Genomic DNA, 25015 nt, shown 5'->3' on the forward strand with positions numbered 1-25015 from the left:
TTGATTTTTTTTTTGGGGGGGGGGTATGCAGACTTAATAGTCACTTATGCATTTTCAATTCATTTTCCTTCTAAATAAATTCAAAGATTCTTTCAGTTTGCTTCTCTTCAGGTTTTTTGTGTATCCATCAATAAAATAGCTACAACTCATACAGCAACATTGTGTAACTTTCCCACATAATTAGGTAGAAGTCAGCATCAAACTTATCACATAATAGCTTGACTGGTTGATGAAAATACACAAAATTAATAAATCATAATTTTAATGGGAATAAAAATAGAAAGGAATTATGAATTGTTGGATTTCTGTGGCATTAGTTTTGGAGATAAACAAGTTTTTTGCCTCCTTTTAGATTTTTTTTTTTTTTTTTTTTTTTTACATAGGCATCACCACATTATCAAGGCTAAGAGGCCACTCAAGGATAAGGGTTAAAGAGTGTACAGTATAAACTGGACAATATAGTAATCATTAGTAATGAAAATTTGGTAAATTTGATAACTTATATGGAACAGCTTATCAAGAACTTATTTACGTTAGACTTGAACACAATCATATTGTAGTCAGCCGGAAAGCAGGAAAACGGAAGACAATTCCACAGGCGTGCAATTCTAAGAAAGAAGCTTTGTTCATGGAATCTACGTTTAGGTTTAGGCACATATAAAGAGTGGGGGGAATTATTGATAGTGTTTACAGCTAGACGAGTGTTTCTGGTGAAAGTTAGGCGAGGGGGGACCATAGACTGAAGCTCAGTCGAACACTTTCCATGAAAATAACGATACATCAGAGACAAACTCGCAACATCTCTTCTGTGAGATAGAGGTTGCAGGGAAGAGAAAAGGACATCTCCTACGAGGCTACGAAGTCTATTTTGAACTCTATCAAGGCAGGACAAGTCCTTTCTAGCAGCTCCTGCCCAGATGTGGCAACAGTATTTCATCCTTGGACGTACCTGGCTCTTATATAGATAGAGAATTGCATCAGCAGTGAGATATCTACTGGATCGATAGAAAGATCCCACCATTTTTCCAGCGGCCTTGGCAACAGATTTGATGTACGTGTTCCATTTAAGATCAGGAGTAATGGTCAAGCCCAGAAGCTTGTCAAAACTTGAGGCCTCCTCAAAACGAGAGCCATTCATTTCAATTGATGCCAGATGTGGATCAGAATGTTGATGATGTAAAGAGAGAAGCTTGGTTTTAGATGCAGTAACCAGCCACTCCTTTCCCCATTGTACTACGTGCTCAAGATCAGAGGAGAGAGAATTGGAGAGAACTTGGTCGTTTATTGTCTTAGATGTGTTACCATAAATGGTAGTGTCATCAGCATAAATGTCTACAAATGATGTAAGGATGTGATTTGGAAGATCATTAATGTAGATCAGGAAAAGAGTTGGGCCCAGGATGGACCCCTGAGGGACACCGGCATTAATACTGTGAGCTTCTGAGTTTTGCCCCTCAACTACTACTCTTATGAACTTATCAGAAAGAAATGATTTAATAATTGAGAAGACATTTCCAGCTATACCATAGCTGGAGATCTTGTGAAGTAAACCTTTATGCCATACCCTATCAAAGGCCTTACATATGTCAAGAACAATTGCCCTAGAAAGGTTGTCTTCGTCGAGAGATTTGCTAATCCTATGAGATATAACTGTAAGCACATCTGCTGTAGATCTAGCAGAACGGAAACCATATTGAGTGTCACTAAGAAGGTTATTTTTGTTGAGATGGTTGATTCTGTATTTAACACAGATTCCAGCAACTTACTCATGACGCACAGGAGACTTATTGGCCTGTACTGAGAGGGAGATGAGCGATCACCTGAATTCTTAAATACAGGGCATACTGATGAAATTTTCCAGGGAGATGGGAAACTATTCTCCTTAAGACAACGTTTAAACAGTTTTGTAAGTATGGGCGCTAATTCAGGTTGAAGTTTTTTGAGTACTATAATTGGAATACCGTCAGGGCCAGTTGCTTTACTGGAGTCAAGGTTTTTGATTAGCTTGGCAACATCACGTACAGATATACCTATATCACATAGCATGTTTTCTGATACAGGAGGAAATATTGGGGGTTGGCGGCCTTGGTCGCAAAGGGTAGAATTAGCTGCAAAGTTCTTGACAAAGAGTTTGGCTTTGTCTGATGCTGACGAGATTACCTCAAGTCCATTGATAATAGTTGGGATGGAGCACACGCTTCTGTTCAGGATTACTTTGGATTTAACAGATTGAGCATACAACTCTCTTGCGTTCTTTATTACTTTCTTACAATGGTTGCTGGCAGTCCTGAAAGCAGCTTTAGTTTCCATACATCTATTACGTTGGAAGCAGTGGAAAAAGTGGTTTCTGTGTGCAATGGCAGCAGCACATTCTGGAGAGAACCATGGCTAGCTGTTAGGTTTTTGCTGAAACTTTTTTGAGGGTATGAAACGGTCTATACCTACAATTAACCATTCCATCAGGTCTGATACTATAGATGACACATCCTTTTTAAACATGGAATGCAGAGGTAGATCAGATATAAATGTACGGAAGCTATCCCAGTCAGCCTTAGTGTATCGATATACTGTACGATGGAGAGGTACGTTTGGGGACTTATTACATTTCATTTTTATCTTAATTGATACAACAGAGTGGTCGGAAGATCCAAGAGGCGACAGAACAGAAACTGAACATAGTTCAGGGCAAGTTGTGAGAAAAAGGTCTAGTAGGCTCGCATACTGGCCGTCATTGTCGGGCACACAGGTGGGTTCCTGAACAATCTGAGTGAGGTCATAGGCAATGGAGAAATCATGACAGAACCTCCCCTCATCATCGGTCTTGTTTGAGTGGGTCAACCATTCGACGTTGTGAACATTAAAGTTTCCACATACGTGAATGTTAGCTGAAGGATAAGCAGATAGGACTTGGTCAATTTTCTCAGATATGCTTTTAAAGATAGTAACTCCGCTGTTGTGGGAGCGATAGAGAGTAAATATAAATGCAGTAGTGTGAGCTAAAGCAACCCGGAAGCACATATAGGGTAAGTTAGGATCTTCCCTGGAGATGTCCCTACCACATGGAAAGCTATCTTTAATATAGGCACATATTCCATGCCCATGGCGATCTTGGGGGTCAGATTTAGAAGTTAAGTTAGAGTATCCTTTACTTTTTATATTCCAATTGGATTACAGACAAATCATAAACACGCACACACAATTCCAAAAACAATGCAAGTCCAGAGCAAAAAATATTACATCACTATGGAAACAGAAACTCTAAAATCAACTGGCTCTCTATAGAAAGGAATTATCTCAGATCACACAATTCCATGCTGTGTAGGAGCGGTTAAAAAATATCGGCAGGCTCAGTATTAAAGAACATAGCAAAGGAAAGTGAAGGCAAGATTTCAGCACTTGACAAAACGATCTGAGCAATAAATAATAAAGAGAGCAAAAGCCGATAAATTCTTTAAAAGAATACGAGGTTAGTCTACAGAAATCTCATAAGGGAATCATGGTGAAAAAGACGCTGAAAAAACAAAACTGGAAGAAGACTTCTGATGTGGAATCATGCAATCAAGAGTCCAATCGGATCCTCGATATTGCCCAAAGAAATGAAAACAGGCCAGATAGCATCTATGAGCACCTCTGTTCTGGGACATGCATACAAAAAGAACAAATAAGATGCATGAGGAAAGAAAACTATGGCTGTACACAAAGATGTAGCAGATAACCATGTCATTAAACGACAGTGATAACAGAATAACAATCCCTGATGACGTTTCCGAATTTTTTAGATGAGGATTGGTTATTCATATTATTTGAATTCATTGGACTACTGTTTTCATCTTGAGTGTGATTTTCACAACGTTTTGGTCAACGTAAACTCTGACCTTCTTCAAGTGTATTTTGTCGAACTCGGGAATTTGGACAAAATTTTGAGTGGCACGCTTTATTTACTTCATGGGGGTAGCGTGCTTTTGTTCTGTTAGTCATGATTGGTCCTCTGAAAAAGGTCGGCGTTTACACCGACTGAAATGTTGTGAAAATCACACTCAACATGAGAACAATAATCCGATAAATCCAAATAATACGAACAATCCCTGATGTTAAGATTCGGAGAGGAATTTTCCAAGAGGATAGTTTATATTCTTGCTTTTTTATTTGGCGATAGATCTGCTAAGTAAACTACTTAATAAAAGTTGATGTACTAACAACCTGAGCTAGAGCCACCACCAAGTCGACCATCTACTCTTCGTGGATGACCTTGAGCTCTAGTTGACTCTTACAGATTGTACATACCTTCTCAAATATTGAAATGAAATTTGGTTTGGACAAATGTGCCAAGTTCTCACTCAGAGCCAGAAAGAAGGTTCAAACAGAAAACATACAGCTTGACGAGTGTACTGACATCAAAGACCTAGAAGAACAGGAACAGTCTTGGCATAGAAGAAAACAACTCAATTTAACATGTCAGAATGAGAGAAGAAAATAGGCGGAGAATATGTATGCCATGTAAGAAAAATTTGCAAAACACAGCCCACAAATAAAGACAAAGTAACTACCATTAATGAGCTTGCTACGCCAGTAGTATCATGCAGATTTGGCTTAATTGACTTGCCACAAAAAGGACATTTACAGGTTAAACACTAAAACAATAAAAATGTTGACACTGTACAGAATTATGTACAGAAACTAGTGTCTACCAAAGCTGTATCAGCCCAGAGGAACAGGTAATATGGGTCTCTCAGAATTTGACCACTAACACTAAGCCACTATTTTGAGCACCAGCAATATCTGATGAGAACCCAAACTATAAGCTTGTATATGAACAATAAGAAACAAGAGCCAGTACAACTACCTCCCTCATAAAACTGGACAAACATTTTGCACAAGACTGTCTTACAAATGAGAAGCAGAAAACAAGACTGCAATGGAAATAGCCGAGAAGAGTCGGCAAAAATATACAAAGACCTCCCATTGCAGAAAACTGGAAGAATGGGTTAACCAACAGCATGTCAAGTATTTCCTGGATGAACTATCACAGGAATAGATGAATAACAAAAGCTGTAGAGTGGTTGAAAAGAAGATCGTTTCACTATGATCAGGAGAGAATAAACATGGTTGCTCAAGATCAAGGCTTGATGACAAAAGCTTTTAAAACAATGAGTGGTTTCAGTAATAACAACAAGTGCAGGTTTTGCCACGCAGAAGTAGAGAGTGTGAGCCACCGGACATCTAGTTGTAAGGTTCTGCTGGGGACGGCTATAATACAATACGACACAATTGAGTGTGTAAATGTCTCAACTGGAAAATTTGTAAAAAGTTGAATATCCATTGTAGCAGCAAGTCTTGGGAATGTATACCAGAAACAACAGTTGGAAATAGGTTATGGTATTTGTACAGTTTAATCAAGACATTAAAAAATGAAAATATCAAAAAAAGGTTATAATTGTACGTATTCGTTATGGAACGAAGTTCTCCGAAAAAAAAATTCACTTAATTTCATCAAGTAGTTTTTATTTTACAGCGAAAAAACAATTTGTTAGGACACCGAGCAAAAGGTTTGATTTTTAGAAAGAAAAGCTAGTAATAAAGATGGGGAGGGAGTGTTGGCGTTTTAACTGGAGTTATCTCCCTTTGGCGTGTTCAACAAATTTCATAATAGCTGACTTCAACGCGCTCTCATAAAAACGTGTTTTTCTGCTGTAAAATAAAAACTACTCGATCAAATTAAATGAAATTTTTTTTCGGAGATCTTCAGTCCAAAACAGATACGTACAATATAACCTTTTTTTTGATATTTTCATTTTTTAATGTCTTGATTAAACTGTACAAGTACCTAAGTTATATACCATCCATTATGATTAGGAAATTCCTACAGCTATGAAACTAGAAAACAAAGCTGTTAAGCCTAATATAGTGATATGGAACAAGAGTAATAAAGTAGCAACCCCAGTTGAAGTAAGTATCCTTAGAAGAAGATAACGAAATACCAAAGCAACTTATGTACGAAATGAAAAGAAATTGAATCTTCAGATCTCCACCACTCCAGTAATTATAGGAGCAATCGGACTCATTAAAAAGAATTTCAAAAACTGCGTGGTGAATATACTTGGTGAACCAAGTGCAAGAGAAATACAAACAATTACATTCAAAGAAACGGTTAGAATCTTAAAAGATCTCTTGGTTGGAATGACAAATAGTGGGTAATTGTAGAATACTCCATCCTCAGCAAAAACAAAAGAAAATTAAAACAAAAAGGTGAGATTTGAAACTGATGCTGCGATGAAACTTCATTTCTTTGGTGATATGCTTCCCTTTACTTTGGATTGTTTTAATGAATTTCGAACATTTTTCACATTCGTAACTATATATTGGGGGTGAAACGGAGGTGAACATAGTTTTAATCCTCTGGGCTTTTTTTACTGATTTTCTCCATGCAATTACCTCCATTTCCTCTTTTTATGCTTTAAGCTAAGGATTCTGAAGAAATAAAAACTTTATTTTATGATAAACGATCTGGATATTTTGTTTACTGTATAATTTTTCTGAAAACAATTGTAAATCTTTTCAATTGTTTTGTGTATAAATTATATAATACAAAAATTCATTTATAAGCTCTATTGCAAAATATTGAGCTTACTATTTGCAATTGAAATTAGATTCCCTTTTGAATCAAAAGTGTTTTAAATTAATTTATATTATCATAATCTTGTATATGTATGTTATTGTATGCCAGCAGCATTTACCCTAAGCAGATTGAACCAACTTCCTCCAAACGAGGAAGTGTTAAGGGAATATTCTGGCAGGGAAGTGTCAATGTCCATCTACATACAGTACCTGGTATTCCCAAATAGTCACCCAATATGGTACTGGGCACACTCAACGTTTTTGAATCAATCAGAAATGTATCATAATTTCATATATGTGAGAGACTATATGCCAGCAACATTCACTCAAGGCAGGTTGAACTAGCTTCCTCCAAAGGAGGAAGTTTTATGAAAATATTGAATATCCAGAAGTTTCCAGTCGCATGTATATCCCCATTAAGGGAGATAATGTTAGGTTTTTGCAGTTCTTGCAGGGAAGTTTCAACATCCTTCTACATACAGTGGCTGGTATTCTCAAATAGTCACCCATCTGGTATTGACCAGGTTCACAGTTGCTTAACTTCAGTGATCTAACGAGAACCAGTGTGTCAATGTGATTATATCGTATATGTATGAGAATGAGAGGACAACATTGAAATTTCTCATCCCTGTTGTGGATCATGCTCTAAACATCACATGAAAATTCATTTTGCTTTGAATAAAATCATTTAAAAGTAAACACTCCTCATATGTGTAATTGGACAGTTTTGTTTCTTCTAAATTGTGAAGCTTATATATCAAATCAAATCAAATTTATTAGCAGAAAAAAAAAAAAAAGCAAACTTGGATAATTATGAAATATAATACAATAAGCAAACCACTGTAACAGACCATGCAAGTAATGAAAATTACTTTTTTTTGTCACTAAGACTTAGGTTTTAGAGTTTAGTACTTATTAATATTTACAGTTATAAAACTAAAGTCTGAGTAAAAAAGCAAACATTTTCATCACTCATTCTGTAGGTCTCGTTCACTGCAGTGGTTTGCTTAATTCATTAATTATAGTATTTCATAATTCTTGAAAATCAAAATTTAGATTAATCAAGATTCAATAATTTTTTTTATGCATTTAAACATAGTTATTAGTTTTTAATTATTACAAGTCTTTAAAAAAAAATTTTTAAATCTGAGTATTTTCCCCGTGATACTATAAGACAGCCTAATCCTCACCAAAGACAATTCCAAATCAATATTAAAACAGGCAGGAAATAGGTAAGTTTCATATTCACCTGTTAAGATAACTTTGAATATAAAGATATTGAATACATCATCTGGACACTATATGTTAGCTTTTTGTAAGAGTTGTCATGTCAAGTAGGTGCGAAAAACTTTAAGAAAAAGATTTTTGACTTGATGCATAAAAAGATTTTTTAACATTGCGGTCAGACGCCAAAAGGAAAACAGCCTGTGACAACTGGAATCCCAGAGGAAGAAAATAGAGAGTTGGTTGAGTGCCCTCTCAAGACAGTGGATGTGAATATATTAGAGAAATCAGCCAAACTGGATACAAGATGAGACAGCAAAAGACAACAAAATCACTAGAGTTACATGACCTCTCTGACCCAAACAAATCAAATTCTATACATTTACGAGTGTGGTTTATTTCTTAGCATAACTATGGAGGATTGTATACAACTTAGATAATGGGGTTTCACATCGGTGAAGGAGGGGGATTGGCAGAAAAACTGTTGAGAGGAAGGCCATGAAATGGTGTGTATTCTCCTTAATGTGAGAGTCCCCCAGGGGTCCATCCTGGATCCAACTCTCTTCCTGATCTACATCAATGACTTCCCAAAACATATACTTAAATCATTCGTTGACATCTATGCTGATGACATGACCTCTATGGCAACACATCAAAGGTTGTAAATGACAAAGTTCTCTCTAATTCTCTCTCCTCTGATCTTGAACACGTGGTACAATGGGGGACGAAGTGGCTGGTCACTTTTAATGCATCCAAAACCAAGCTTCTATCTTTACATCATCAATGCTCTGATCCCCATCTGGCATCAATTGAAATGGATGGCTCTCGTCTTGGGAGGCTCCATGTTTTGACAAGCTTCTGGGTTTGACCTTTACTCCCGATCTGAAATGGAACACGTACATCAAATCTGTTGCCAGGGACGCTGGGAAAATGGTGGGATCCTTCTACCCTCTAGAAGATAGATATCTTCTGATGCAATTCTCTATCTGTATAAAAGCCAAGTACATCCAAGGATGGAGTACTGCTGCCACATCTGGGCAGGAGCTGCTAAAAACAGCCTATCCTGCCTTGACAGAGTACAAAATAGACTTCGTGGTTTGATGGGGGATGCCCTTTTCTCTTCCCTGCATCCTCTCTCCCACAGAAGAGACGTTGCGAGCCTGTCTTTGTTTTATCGTTATTTCCATGGCAAGTGCTCGTCTGAGCTCCAATATCTCGCCCCCCCCCCTCGCCAATCTTTCACGAGAAACACCCGTCTGGCTGAAACTACTGTCAATAATTTTCCCCACTCTTTATCTGTGCTTAAATCCAAACGTAGATTCCATGAGCAGAGATTCTTTCTCAGAAGTACACGATTGTGGAACTCTTCCATTCGCCAGTTTCCCACCTGACTACAACTTGGATGTCTTCAAATCCAACATAAACAAATTCCTGACAAACCACCCCCTTAAGTAAGACACTCTATCAAATCTCCAATACTAATGATTACTAAAATACTATCTCATTGATTACTGTACACGCAATAACCCTTATCCCTGAGTGGCCTCCGGGCCTTGATAAGTGGTGACCCCCATGTAAAAAAAAAAAAAAAAAAATGAAATAACCCACAAGTGAAAACAACAAATAAACATGATTATATACAAGTCTACAAGGTAAGCTGTTTCTTCCAAAACAATATCTTCTGTTAACCGCTCACTTCATAGCAAGTTTCTGCTACTGTTCCAACAGTAAATATTCTATGGAGGATTGTAGGTTCACACCTATTTCAACTGCCCATTTCCATTTCCTGTGGTATACTAACAAAGCGTAAAATGGGGAAACAAGGCAAAAAGAAAAAAAAAACTATGACAAAAACCTACAGACTATCCATATTCTTTCTTTTGTATTTAAACCATAAGTTGTGACAATAAAATTTATAATTAAATGAACCCAAGAAGATTAGAAAATTAAGATTATTTACCTGAGTGTCCCAGTATTTATAATAACAGCCAAATGTGACATGTTGTCGACATCCAAAGAGGCAGCCATTACTGAAGGTGGTTGGAGGTGGTTTGTCTGGAGTCAAACTGCTCAAGATGTCCACTTCCAATAAAAATACTGGAAGGCGCAGCTCATCACAAGCACTTATAAATATCTTTACTGAATTCTGAAAAAAAAAAAAAAAAAAAACTTTAATATTTACATACAGGACCTAGTCTTCTCAAATGGTCACCCATTCAATACTGACCAATGTTGTTTAGCCTTGATTTCCATAAGATCACATGCGTATCGTGATTATATCCATATATCATAGCGTTGTGATTATAAAAGACAACATCTCTTTCTACTTACTGCAATATTAGGCTGTGCTGGCTCTTGTAAAGGTCGGACATGGACATGCGCCTGTTTGGAGGCATCATCCACTGGATTCTGCTGGCCATCATCCTTTAAAGAGAAAACAAATTATACATTATAATATTAATAGCTTTCTTCTACAATGATATAGAATTAAAGACATAAGTTAACATGATTTAATATTAAAATAATTTTGTATGCATATTACAATTAGCAAAAATATGCACCTTTGATGAGCATGAATTTTTGCAGTATAAGAATTATTATAACTACTGAATAAATGCTCTTATGTTAATCAAAAAGAAGTTTTAGGGTTTATGGTTATGAAAATAAACCTTTATTCATTATATAAATCATTCAGTTTATAGGACAAAAGTGTGTGTGTGTATATATATATATATATATATATATATATATATATATATATATATATATATAGTGATCGTATTGTTGTTTGCTAGAAGTTAATCCAATATCCAATAAAACTCTGATATTTATAAAATAATGCTCAATAACAGACATAGCTGTATTATAGTATAAATTTATTTATACAAACATTATTGGCTAGATTAGATTTTGAATGAGATCGCAGCTGAAACACGTATGCACAGTTGTAGCCAATATTTGCATAAATAAAATTATATATATACTAGCATTTCAGCCCAGTGTTGTCCGGGTGTTTGGAGGTGTATCTTGAGCAAAAAAAAAAAAAAAAAAAAGCGGTCAATTTTTTTAACTTTGACCCTTATTACCTCTTAACATTTATTGTTTTGGGCTCAAATCAAGTTATTAAGTTAGGTCCATGTCCAAGGAACCTATATCTAAAATTTCAAGTGTTCAGACTCAAAATTGGCGGAGGAGTTTGGTAGAGTTCTCAAAGGTCAAATCGTTGAACTTTGACCCCTTAACAGATAAATTTCTGGCTGAAAACCGATCACAAAGATTTTCCCAAATCTCAGTACCCTGTATATCAAATTTCGAGTCTGTAGACTTAAAATTGACAGAGTTATTGCGTAGGGAAATGTAAACAGACACACACACGTTCACTTTTATAGATAGATGTGTGTGTGTGTGTGTGTGTGTAAACTCACATTTAGGTAAAAATGCACTTTTGTAAATAATTTAATTCATTCAAGACCTATCGCAAAAACAAAAACAAATAACATCTACGTAAATCGCAATATATCCAAACCGTCAGCGGGGTCCCGATTTCGAATCTCGTTAGATTCAGCCACTCTGACGAGTCATAGACGACGAAACACGTGTCAGTGGATAATTATATTCTTAAAATAATATATAATTTCAGTTCTATCACACAAAGTCAGTAAGTAAAAAAAGTGCCCTTTTCTAGGCTGCAGATGTTTTATCTGCAGCCTAGAAAAGGGCACTTTTACATTTTAAGTGGTGATGGGATGCAAAAAACAAATAGCAAGTAAGACAACTCCACCGCTTGAAATGAATTCAAAAAGAAATTCACCAGTAACTCAAACGTTAATGGTGGATTTTTTTCTTTAGGTCACTAGAAATGATAATTTACAAATGTAAAATTAAATTACTGACAAAATTCTATGATTTTATAGGAATACAAACACTAGCAAAGTATCATTTTTTTTGTTCCTCATCATTTTCAATAGAGGTTGTACAACAATATAAAATGATAAATTCATCTCTTCATAAAAGTTTAGATGTTATCAAAATCAATATGTTAACAGAAAAATACAAATTAGTTTCAATAACAGTTCACTTTTTACAAACTTAATGGCACAACCAACCTTTTCCCACAATCCTATCTGAGGTCTATAGGGTTCAATTAATGATTTTAATTATCTCTTACTGGAGATGCAATTGAGAATAAAGACCTATACCAAGATCAAACTTTAAATAAAATTTTACTAGTAATCCAATGGTGATATTAATTTTGTACAATGTTTTTTATATCATCGTGTCTGCATTCATACAGACGTTCAAAAATAGTAAAGACAATTTCATCTTTTTGATTTCTAAAATAAAGATAATATGGGGTTTAGGGCAAAGTTCTCATTACTTAAGTGCTTATGCTGGTAACAAATAAATGGTGTTGTAGACATTATTTAGTATTATTTATCATTTTATTTTTTATAAATTTTAGAAACTGAAATTTAAAAATAGAGATTTTTCGAAAACATAAAAACCTTGATTATCAATATGTCTATGTATATGATACACATCAGTTGCTTATTTTTTTCTAATGTGTATAATCCTAAATCATAACAGGTTGATCAACCATTTGTTGATTTAGGACAGGGAGTCCTCGGTTTACGCCGGTCCTGACTTATGCTCTTTTGAGGTTACAAACACACTTCATAAAAATATAAAAAATAATATCAAGTGTCGTTCTATCATTTAGCATCAAACAAACATGAACTAGTTTCTGGCATGTGGCGGAGGAATACACTTCATTTTGGTTGTGTACGAGGAAGACAGTGTAGCTACCAATGCCTCAGTTTCAGTCATATGCCATTTTGGTTGTTTACACCAGTTCTCTCTCTCTCATATGTTTGATCATTTTTTTTTTTTTTGTCTTTTGTTAAACTTTTTGCTCTTTGTTATGGCTCCCAAGCATAAAGCAGATGCTTCTGATGGTAGTGCATCAAAGAAAAGAAAGGCCATCACCATGGAAGTTAAATTGGATATTATAAAGCAATCTAAAAATGGTGAAAACGGACGTTGGCCGGTCACTTAGTCATTTAACTGTGGCTACCATTATTAAGGATAAAGCGCACATCGTTGAACATGTGAAAGGATCTGCTCCTATGAAAGCGACAGTGATAATCAAGCAGCATAGTGGTCTAATTACTGAAATGGAAAAATTATTGGTGCTTTGGTTGGAAGATCAAAATCAACTGCGTATTCCAGTAAGCCTTATGGTGATTCAGGAGAATGCAAAAAAATTGTTCGAAGCGTTGAAAAAAGAAAGTAGTGAAGAAAATGAAAGTGAAGAGTTTGTGGCTTGTAGGAGTTGGTTTATGCGATTTAAGGCTTGGACCAATTACCATAACTTAAAGTGAAAGGGGAAGCTGCTAGTGGGAATGAGAAAAAGCAAGTGAATTTTCTTGGCTGAGATAATTAAGGAGGGGGGTTATTTTGCTCAGCAAGTGTTCAACGTGGATAAGAACAGGTTTATTTTGAAAGCGTATGCCTAACAGCATGTTCATTGCAAACGAGAAGAAGTCAACACCTGGTCATAAAGCCCCTTGCAATGTCCCTTCCGGTATGCAAGCCAACCAAAAGAATAAAGGTAAGGAGTTATCTTTTTTATTAATATCTACTGTAATTCATGTGGTAAATAATTGTTTTCCTTTTTTTTTAAATACTTTTTTATTAACTGTTACATTTTATTATAGTACAGTACTTTTCAGTACTATACAGTACAGTATTTTATTTTTGATGTTTCACTTATACTGAAATTCAGATTACAATGCATCTTAAGAACAGATTAATGTCATAACTCGAGGACCCCCTGTAATATGGTCACCCATAAAAAAGATGCAACTCAAAAGTATTCTTCCTCTTTTCGCTCTTTTTGGTCTGACCATTGAGGTGGCAATATGTTTGTCAAATCCCTCTGTCTTTTCCAGTTTAATCCTGAAAGTAAAAACACTATTGTCCACTGCTATTTTGTCCAGACTAATTCCGTGATATGTGGTCAGTCTATTGTTGAGGTGCCTTTTAAGACAACACCCAGTCAATCATTGCTATGTCTATACAAGTAATATTTGCTGTGTCTCCACAAATCTTGGTATGTCCATCTTTTTATATATCCACATATTAGGAAACTTTGACACGTGTTACATATAAATCAATACTCTATTCCATGATGTTGATTAAATCTTTGAAAGTAATTTTGCTCAAATATTGTATTTATTTAAAATATTTTTGGTAATAAATTAAAGAAAAAAAAACAATTTGACACTAATGGGTTAAAAGAAAAAGTTTTTTTGCAAATATGCTTACACGTTTCCAGAAAACTCTGATCAGGAAGAACTGGAAGAGGAGAAAGCCAACGCTGAGGCCGGCCAGCAGTTTAAGCAAGCGAGGCTTTCTCATTAGAATTTGGTTGTTTAGTCAGATGAGGTGTAATGGTGTCTATCACATTTTTTCTGTGTTGAGTGTTTGTATGATGTTTCACCTGAAATGCAAAGAATTTAACACTTAAATGTATTGCTGAGCATATAATGGGACTCCAATAAGAGAATATTAAGTACTTCTATATTATAATAACAAAAAAAAAAAATTGAATTTCAAGTAAAACAAATGTTACCTATGTAATTTTCATGTCATAAATAGTAACATTTCCAAAAATTAGAGAAAATGATAAAGTAGAAAAATAATTAATGAAAAACAGTTTTCAATAAACAGTGATTTCACAAATTTATTTTTTCATTAATAATCATTTTTCTACCTTATTTTTCATAATGTTTGAATATGTTACTATTTGAGACCTGGCAATTACGTAGGAACCATTTGTTTCACTTGAAATTCAATCTTTTTTTTTTTTTTCGTTATTATAATATAGAAGCACTGAATATTAAAAACATGAGACGTTGGTAGTGGCAGGTCAGGAGAAAATGTTAAAAGAATAAATAAAGTAAGTGTTACACTTAAAACACACAAAGAAAAATTGTCATAAAGATGCTTTTTACCATATCATCAGTATTTATTTTTTCTACAATTTAATTAATAGTAGGGAATAACCAATTTGGAAACAATGGAGATGAACGGAAACTGAAGAAAGTATATCTGGATGATAAAACTTGCTCAGATGTACATGGAGAACTTTCAGACATTCTTTCAATGTGTTATCTTTATTAGTTATTTATGGAAATCGCTCCAAACAAAACATGATGCCACTTGTATTAAGAAACTAAAAAAAATTTTTTTAATTAAAAGAAAAAAAAACTACATCAAGGTCAAAAACAAACCAACAAAAAGTGTTAAATAGATAGATTCCAACTTAAAAAGCTGCAATTCTTCCTCTTTTGTCAGAAACACCAGCCATGAAGTGTTAGGAATAAAGGACAAAGTAAGAGATTTTATCATCTGTAATTATGACTGAACCTTAAAATCCCCAGAAGATTGTTACTTACAACTATTTATTAACCATTAAGTCATATATCCATGTAGGGTAAATGTCGTTAAATAGGGTTTTACAAGTGATAGGAGAAAATAAGGCATACAAAATGTTTCTTATCTTAAACTTTATTACATGAATAGCCATTCAAGTAAAAATTTAATTTATTTCACTCATATAAATTAATGAAATACATAATTAAAATGTGTAAACAATTTAATTATGTATTTACCAGGCCTGTATATGTTTTCAAGTAGCCTTTCATCACTGCATTAGTTACTTATATTTTCTCTACCGTTCTCCGTCAAGTCAGGATTGTACCCTAATCGATCATGTCTCTGATAGTATAGATGCAGCACTCTCTTTAGGTAATAATGCTCAAATACACGTGTTTGGTGACTTTAATGTCCACCATAAAAATTGGCTTGGTTTCTTAGGTTGCACAGATGCAGCTGGACACTAATAGCTTCTGTACAGCCCATTCCCTCACAAAGCCATTCCCAACCCACCTCCCAGATAGTGACCACTAGCAAGCTTCACTTCTAGACCTATTCCTTATACAGTACCTGAGGATTGTGTAACTAATGCCCACAGTCCACTCAAAAATGCAGACCATCTAGTGGTATCAGTAGACATCGCACTCAAATCCCAACTCCAAGGTGAGAAGCCATTATTAAAAACAAGGTACAACAAAAAGGCTGACTGAGAAGCCATCAGAGAACATATCAGAGATGCCCCATGGACCATTATCTTCTCTCTCTCTGCTGAATAGTGTGCCAATGAGACAACTGAATGGTGCAAAAAGGGCATTGAAGCATATGTTCCCACACGGAAGTATTATAGCAAGCCCCACTCACCTCTATGGTTCCATTGCATAAACGTATATACTCCACCAGTTAGTACATCATAAGTCAAATACAAATAGGCAAAAACTTATAAATGCTAGAAATCATTGTAAGAGAGAAATAGCCACAGCCAAAAGAAGACATGCTGAAATAACTAGGAAACTCACAGAATCGCCAAAGATAGGAACTCGTGATTTCTGTAAAATTTATAATAGTGTAGTGAATAAAGGGCAATCAGTAATTCCCCCACTATTCAACAGCCAGAAGGTTGCATGCACAGCAACCAAAAAGACGGAAGTGCTTGCTTGGTGATTCGCCTCCAACTCTGCCCTAGAGCCAACAAACAACTCCCTCCCAAATTTCCCATGCAGATGGAAACAACAATTGATGCTCTAAAAATCACTCCTTCTCATGTTCGCAATATCATAAAAAACTTAAACACCTCCAAGGAGTGTAGGCCTGATCTCATGCCTGCTATACTAATTAAGAAATGCTCAGCTGAGCTAATCCCTGTACTTTCCAAACTCTACAATAAATGCCTTGCTGAATCTTGCTTCCCTAACAGCTGGAAGATGGCCTCAGTGGTACCAGTATACAAGAATTCTAGTGAAAGGACCGAGCCTTTCAATTATCACCCTATCAGTTTCCTTCTCTTCCTCTTCACTAAAATCTGAGACGCTAATCAACAAGCACTAATCCACCACCTTGCAAAAGCTAATCAGTACGGATTTAGGCAATCTCATTCTACTGCAGATATTTTAGCAGTCATCTCTGAATGCATATACCATGCACTAGATAAGGCGGGTGAAACTAGGGCTGTAGCCCTCCATATATCCTAGGCCTTTGACAAAGTCTGGCATGAAGGGTTGCTAATGAAAATTAAATCATACGGTATAACTGGACGAATACTAAATATAATTAGATCCTTCTTAGACAATAGAACCATCTAGGTCATTGATGGACATTCATCCAAGCAGCATAACATTAATGCGGGAGTGCCTCAGGGGTCGATCCTTAGACTACTATTATTCCTGATATTCATCAATGACCTTCCCAATAATATTGTATCCAACATGAGTACATCTGCTGATGATACAATGCTCTATAACATGCATGAGGGAAGAACGGATATACACAAATCCAAAACAATGATTGAATCTTTAGAAAAAGACTTCCAGGCTGTAGTGGTATGGGAACATAAATAGATGGTAACATTTAATGCTAGTAAGACTAACCTGCTCTCTTTTAATAATTACAAGAAGCCTCTTCAATCACCGATATCCATGACAACTCCCTACCTGAGAATTCTTCCTTCAAACTCCTCGGGTTAACATTCACAGAAAATATGAACTGGAACAAATACATTGAGGACATTGTGAAGGCTGCTGCAAAGGTGAGCTCCCTCTATCGTGCTAGAAAATTACTCACACCTGAGAATATCCAGTCCACTACTACAAAGCCACCATTCGCCCATGCATGGAGTATTCTTGCCACATCTGGGCTGGTGCATCTACCACTAGTCTCTCCTCCTTGGATAGGGTCCAAAAAAGAGTCTCCAATCTAATCGGTCCCACTTTGTCAACTAGGCTCCAACTCCTGTCTCATTGCCGCAATGTTGCATCTCTGTGCCTGTTTTACAAATATTTTAATGGAATGTGTTCTGATGAACTCATTGCACTTGTGCCCTCTCGACGTACATATCCCCAACAACAAAACACATCTTGTGGGGTATATGCGAAAGGAAAGAAAAGGTACCGCTTAAGGCTAGGTTATGATTAGAAACAAAAACAAGAAAAATAAATAATATACGATGTACCGGGCGTATCTGCATCGCTCTTTGGGAAAGAAGAAGGAAAGAATGGCTAACTCATTTATATACCCGAAGGCCATCTTGGGAAGGCCCTTCCACTCCATGATGAGAGAAGCTATTTTTTTTTTTTTTTTTTTTTTTTTCGACAGGAGGATATAAAAGCCAGGAAAAATTCCCTGCAAGCAACACAAAAAAAGAAAAGAGTCGTGAACATCTTTTGAAAAGTATTTCATGTTGCTGGCGTTCAGATTGTGCGGTGTGTTGGTGGGAGAGGCCAGGTGTGGTCGATTGGAAAAGAAGAGGGCAGAAACGTGCTGTTGTCGAGCGAGTGAGTGACTGACTCACTCACTCCTTCCCGAAGCCCAGAACCGAATCCTGATCGTAACCTCACACATTTCTTCACTGTTATAAGCCTCTCTATACCTGGCCTCATCGACATGAGACCATTTCATTTCTCCTACTGATCCCGATATGTATTTCAAGTGGAAAAATATTAGATAATTTTTGAACATTTTTATAGCATGTGCATGAAAAATATGGCATTTATAAAAAAAAAAATCTCCAATAAGCTTTGGGGAAAAAACGCTTTGAACAATTAAAATTTTTATTTTTGAATAAAAAATAATTATTAAAACAAAAACAGTAGTGTTCTCGTCGAGTAGTTTTCATTTATTCAAGAAAATAAAAGGTACTTATTGAGCCGTGCTGCTGCTGAAATAATGACATTATTTAGAAAGCCATTCTTAACATGGGGACGGGAGGGCGCCGTGCCGTGTACCTATTCTGTACGTTCACCAAAGAATTTAATAAGAACAGGTATCGTAAAACTTTAATTAAACTTGAAAGTACTATTTAAAAATAGCGCGGATCAATAAGTGCACTAGTACCAAATAACATTTCACTGTGTTTCGTTCGATCTACGACATTCCATGAGATGTACGTACACGCTAAAGCTTTTTGTTTATTTTTGTTTATCGCCACAAGTGCTAATTTGGACTTGCACCAATTTTCGTGTTAATAAATTACCTATAACTATAATCTCCGACAAAAAAAAAAAAAAAAATCATAGTAATTCTTTCCTTGTAAAAATAATAATTGCTTCCTAAGTTGAACTGCGTACAATATCGAAGCCGATGCGTATTTCGCTAGAGGGATAGAGCACTCGTCGTGTACGTCTGCCCTCGTTACAATACTGTAGAAGCACCCCTATTTTTATTAAATTGTTAGGTGGAAGCACAGAGTTACAAAACATCTTTCCCTCCCCATGTTAAGAAGAATGGCTTTCAAAATAACGTTATTTCAGCACGGTGGCAAAATTGCACAAGTATCTAAATTTACTTGAAATGACTCTTCATGTAATAAGTTTAAGATAAACATTTTGAATGCCTTATTTTTCTCATATCACTCGCAAACCCTATTTAGCGACATTACTGATGATGAAAGAGACAAAAGAAATAAAATCCACCGAATAGCAACGTAAAATAATTTTCCGAAATCACCATTACATTCTTGGATGTCTATTCTGCACAAGGACCTTATTTTCAATTTCGATGTTTGAATTTCGCTCGTGTCACGAAGAAGCGCTCAACTCAAGTCTGTACCAATTCAGAACTGGATATCGGCGTGAAATGCAACATTTTACAAAATAAATATCCGCATGATTAAAAATAAAGGATTTTTTTTTTTTTTTTTTATAATAATTACAAACAAAAAAGGGGGGAAGTGCACTGGGAGTGGGGGACCACCCGAAGACTTACCTTTAAGAAGTTGATTACGGGGAGGTGGAAAATATGAAAATGCCTTTCGGAATAAACACGCCCAGCCTCCCTATGTTAAGAACGGCTTTCGGAATAAACACTCTTTGCAGATTGGACAACCAGACCGTCTTCGGGTGGTCCTCCACTCCTCCAGTGCACTTTCACAAAAAAAAAAAGTAACAATTTAAATTATTTTTTTTTTAAATATTTGGTTTGGGTGTTTATGCACTTATGTTACTGCATTTTTTAATAGTATTTTACAGTTATTCAAGTTTGACAATATCTTTGTTAGTCATTAAATTGTTAGGTGAAAGTACAGAATAATTACAAAACAGTAAACACCCTCTCCCTCCCTATGTTAAAAATGGATATCTAAATATCTATTCTTAATATTTCAGCAGGGCAACATAAGTGAATAAGTACTTTTTCTTTCTTTTCCTTTTTTTTTTTTTTTTTTTTCGGGAATCCCAGTTTCATTTTGTATAATTCCTTTTTGGCCTGTGTAACTTGTTACTGGGTTTTACCGAGCGAATATAGGAAGCCGATGTGCAAACACCAAATTTTGAAATAAAGTAAAAGAACTTAGCGTTATTGAATAGAGAAAAATTAGTAGTCCATTATGCTACAATGCTACATTGTTATACGCGTTTCAAAGAATGCAGTAATAATGTCGACAAAATTCTTCGTGTGTATATTTTTTGTTTGTTTTACCTGTTTTTGGTGTGTCAATTCTGGTTCACAAATCAGCTGGTAAATATCTCAAAGTAAAAAGGTAGATTGTTGTTCTGGGTGATACGCTTGACAGAAGACATTTTTTTGCACGAGAGATTTTCTTTTTCTTTTTTGTAAATAAAATACAAAAACAAACAAAAAAACAAAGGGGAGATAACTACGTCTTAGAATGCTTTTGAAATCTCTGTATGTGGAGAGGACGTCAAAAAAACGATTTCGTAATCCATGTACATTTTATGTTCAACAAAATTCGTAGAAATCAATGGATTCCTATTTCAGTCACGTAAATTATTTAGAGTGAAATTACTTGCTAAAAAATTAAATTATGCTTTGGAAATGAAAAAGACATTTTTAGTTAAAAAAAAAAGTCTAAACCTGAGGTATTTTTTTAAAAAAGGAGTCACCCCCGGAGGCCACTCGAGGATAAGTGTTAATGAGTGTAGTAGTCAATGAGATAACCGACCCCCCCTCTCCATATATTAGTGTCCAATCAATAATAATCCACTAAAAAAATTGCAAAAAAAACAAAAGCTGTTCTTAACATGTGGGTTGGGGGTTGTTTATTCAAAAAATCGTTCTTAACATGGGAGTGGGGGTGTTTATTCCGAAAGCCATTCTGGGGGGAGGGAGTTCTCGTTCAGGTCCGCCAAGGGGACAATATGATTATAATTGTTTATAGTGGAAATTTGGTAAATTGGATTACTTAGGGGGACGGCTCACCAAGAACTTGTTTAAGTTGGACTTGAAGACGACCATATTGTAAAGCAGGTAAACGGAAGAGAGTTCCACAAGCATGCAGGTCTAAGAAAGAAGCTTTGTTCATGGAATCTACATTTAGATTTAGGCAAAGATGAAGAGTGAGGCAAATTATTGATAGTGGTTTCAACTAGACAAGTGTTTTTTGTGGAAGTTTGGCAAGGGCGTCCATAGTTTAGAGCTCAGACGAGCACTTGCCATGAAAAATAGCAATAGAGCAAACACATGCTTGTAACGTCTCTTCTGTGGAAAAGGTTGCAGGAAAGGCTACAAAGTCTATTTTGAACTTTGTCAAGGGAGGATAAGCTGCTTTTAGCAGCTCCTGCCTGGATGTGGCAACAGTACTCCATCCTAGGACTTATTTGGTTCTTATACAGGTAGAGAGTTGCATCAGCAGTGAGATATCTACTGGAGCGGTAGAATGATCCCACCATTTTTCCAGCGACTTTGGTAATGGATTTGATGTATGTGTTCCATTTCAGATCAGGGTAAAGGTCAGACCCAGAAGCTTGTCAAAACATGTAGCCTCCCCAAGACGAGAGCCATTCATTTCAATTGATGCCAGATGGGGGTTAGAGCGTTGATGATGTAAAGATAAAAGCTTGGATTTAGATGCATTAAAATTAACCAACAACCTCTTTTCCCATTGCACTACATGCTCAAGATCAGAGGAGAGAGAATCAAATAGATCTTGGTCTTTGAAGTGTTGCCATTGATGGTAGTGTCGGCAGCATACATGTCTATGAATGATCTTAGGATATGATTTGGGAGATCATTGATGTAGATCAGGAAAAGAGTTGGTCTTCCTTAGCTAACCTCTTTTCTGACTTGTTTATAAAGGTGGTGATTATTATTTTTTTTTTTTTTTCATTTTAGTGTCTCGCATGCACCATGAAATGTGCTATGACTTACCGTTGTTAATGATGTAATTTATTATTATCATTATTATTATTATTATTATTATTATTATTATTATTATTATTATTATGACTACTACTACTACTACTACTACTGAAACATGGTTTAATTAAAAGTAAGTTGTTTGATAGTAATCTCTATACTGAATAATTAATGTGTACGAAAAATGGGGATCAACACTTTCAAAATACATCTAATTGTTTTAATCTTATTTAAAACAATAAAAAATGTGGGCAACATTTAGGTTTAAGATAACAAAAATGTACATAAAAAGAAAAGTATTTTGAATGGTTCAATTAAACTTTATCTAACAAAAATAGACATTTTAACAACCTTTTTTTGTTCATACTGTGGTAGCAACAGCAGCACTATGATAAGGGCAGTAGCAACGTGATAGTGATAGAACTACTCAGCTAATAGAGCTCTGGTGAAAACTCAAGAACAGCCAACATCACTAGTATTTTAATGGAATGTGTTCTGATGAACTCGTTGCACTTGTTCCCCCTTGACGTACATATCCCCTACAAACCCGATAAGCAACAAAATCACACCCCTCCACTATTGAGATCCCCAAATGCTGAAAAGCTTTTTATTTAAATAGTTTCTTCCTTCAAACAGCTAGACTTTGGAATTCCCTTCCTGCTACCTGCTTCTCTAACTGTACTGATATACAGAAGTTTAAATGTAATGTAAACTAATATCTTGTTAATCTTTCCTAGACATAATTTCAAATAGTAACCCCTTATTTCCAAGTGATGATATGCCTTGTTAGAGGTGAACGTGAGTAAAAAAAAATAATCGGGATTATACTGGCCGTCTCTACCTCTATATGTGGCAAACATAGAACTGCAATATGAAGATAACAATATTTCTGCTGCATATATGTAACTGCCATTCCTTTGTGCGATCTCGACCAAATTTTCCTCGACTTTGTATGCAACCATTGTGCCTTGCTGCTCTGGTGGCAGGAGTAAAAAATGCAATTTTGCCAGTATAATGATTAGCTATGACTAACAAGGATTTCATGCAGATCAGACATAGCTAATCATTATAGTGGCAAAACCCCTGCTAACAATAAATATTAAATGGAATGAAAAAGACGTATTATGAACATCACAACAAAAACTCGTATGTGCATAAAAATATAAAGGTACTATTTATTTTTTTTAAATATAAATAAACTAGCAGGTCATGCGGTAGCAGTGTCAGAAAATCGCCATTAAAAATGCGTGATGAAAACTTGAATAATTAGACTTACTATCTTTCGAAGCTTTGCTCCTTTTATTGAAAAAAAAATAGGGTTTGAATTACATTTTTCAAGTAGTTATTACTTGAAAAATGTAATTCAAACCCTATTTTTTTTTTTTCGATAAAAGGAGCAAAGACCAAATTTTAAAATAATAACAGGTTTAATAGCAAAATATGCAATATTTGTTTTTTTTTAATCGGTTTTCTTTAAAAAAGATTTCAAGAAAATCAACAAATTTTAACTTACTTTGAATATATATATATATATATATATATATATATATATATATATATATATATATATACATATAAATTCCAAAAATCATGTACCTATAAAAAATACTAATCAATGGGTACTTCCATTCTTCATTGTTAAGAATTTATCCATATTCATATTTTATATTCCATGTCCTTTTTAAATAAAATACTTTCTTAAGCAAGGATTAAAAAATAGCATGACATCAGATGTTTCAGAGGTGTAATAAAGGGAGACAAATGTCTCCTTTTATTCGAGTTAAGAACTACGGTGGCCTGTAAGCGCCAGAATTAATCTCCCTTTCTATTGCTGGCTGTAAACAAAAGTTAGTCAATATGGGCCATCGTATTTGAAAAATGATCACATTTCACTTATCAGTTTTTGCTGTTAAAAAAAATTCCACTCGATCGATTTTCGATTTTTTTTTTATTCTCTTAAAGAAATACATGAGTTTTTTATTTAATATATTTTATTTCGTCTTTAAGCAGTGATTTTTTTTTTTTAAATCTAAAAAAAAAACATTGAATGAAGCGGAAAAAATTGTTGTAGGTATTCAATCCTTTTAGGACAAAACTTTTAAAATGTGAGGTTTCACTTAAAAAAAAAAATCAATATGTTTTTTTTTAAAAAATGGTTTTAAACTTTTGACTGTACAGGTAAATTTGCACAAAACTATTCTTCTTTTTGTTTTAAATTAGATTATTTTATTTATTGATCTTTTATCTTCAATTTGTGATATATAAATCTGAGGTGAGAAAATTAATTATTTTCATTTTAATAGACATTTCAAAATGGGATGTGGTGAATTTAAAAATAACGTTTGTCTAGAATATTATATTCAATTTATTGGAAAGAGCATAAAAGTTCGCATTAAACCTGCAAATATTGTAAAAATTGAACCAATAGAAAAATTTTGATAGATTTTTAAATTGAAAAAAATTTAACTCGTAAAATTCATTTTATTATGTAAAAAGAATGGTTGCATGAGCGCACGCAGGCACTTTGTAAACGCTGTTTTTTAAAAAATAAAAAATAATCTTTTTATTATTTTTCAAAAAACTTCAATAGTTTATTTTGGAAGTATATTCCATAAAGAAATTAAACAAACCACTTTAAAAAGAGAAATTACGAGTTTTGTATATTTTATTCGCAGTTTTGTGTTAAGGGTGTCAAAAATTCCCCAAAAATTCTGACACACCAAGTCATGCGGTTATAAAATACAATTAAATATATTTTAATTTATGAAGATTTTGTATTTATTATTATAGAGTCAATTCTCTATTGATTATTATATTGTACCCAATATATATTAGCAATTTCAAAAGTTTTTAAAAAAACATGACTTGGGTGGAATCATCTAGAATCGAAACCAAAACATTTAGCTTTACAAATTAACCGACTTAAACGTAT

At 34.7% G+C, this 25015-nt stretch overlaps 1 protein-coding gene across 1 annotated transcript in view; it reads right to left on the minus strand.

Annotated features, from left to right (window-relative positions):
• Window positions 1-20571, minus strand: part of LOC145279713 (ribitol-5-phosphate transferase FKTN-like) — a 29612-nt gene extending 9041 nt beyond the window's left edge. Inside the window, exons 1-4 of the mRNA XM_080130998.1 lie at window positions 20407-20571; window positions 14167-14341; window positions 10171-10263; window positions 9800-9985 (exon numbers count right to left, since the gene is read on the minus strand). Of these exons, the coding sequence (XP_079987124.1) occupies window positions 9800-9985; window positions 10171-10263; window positions 14167-14259 (372 nt within the window). The 5' untranslated portion in view covers window positions 14260-14341; window positions 20407-20571. The remainder of the gene's footprint in view (window positions 1-9799; window positions 9986-10170; window positions 10264-14166; window positions 14342-20406) is intronic.
• Between the last annotated feature and the right edge of the window lie 4444 nt (window positions 20572-25015).

Source organism: Euprymna scolopes, chromosome 7, assembly GCF_053919585.1.
Source record: "Euprymna scolopes isolate OS-2025 chromosome 7, ASM5391958v1, whole genome shotgun sequence".
Lineage (NCBI taxonomy): Eukaryota > Metazoa > Mollusca > Cephalopoda > Sepiida > Sepiolidae > Euprymna > Euprymna scolopes.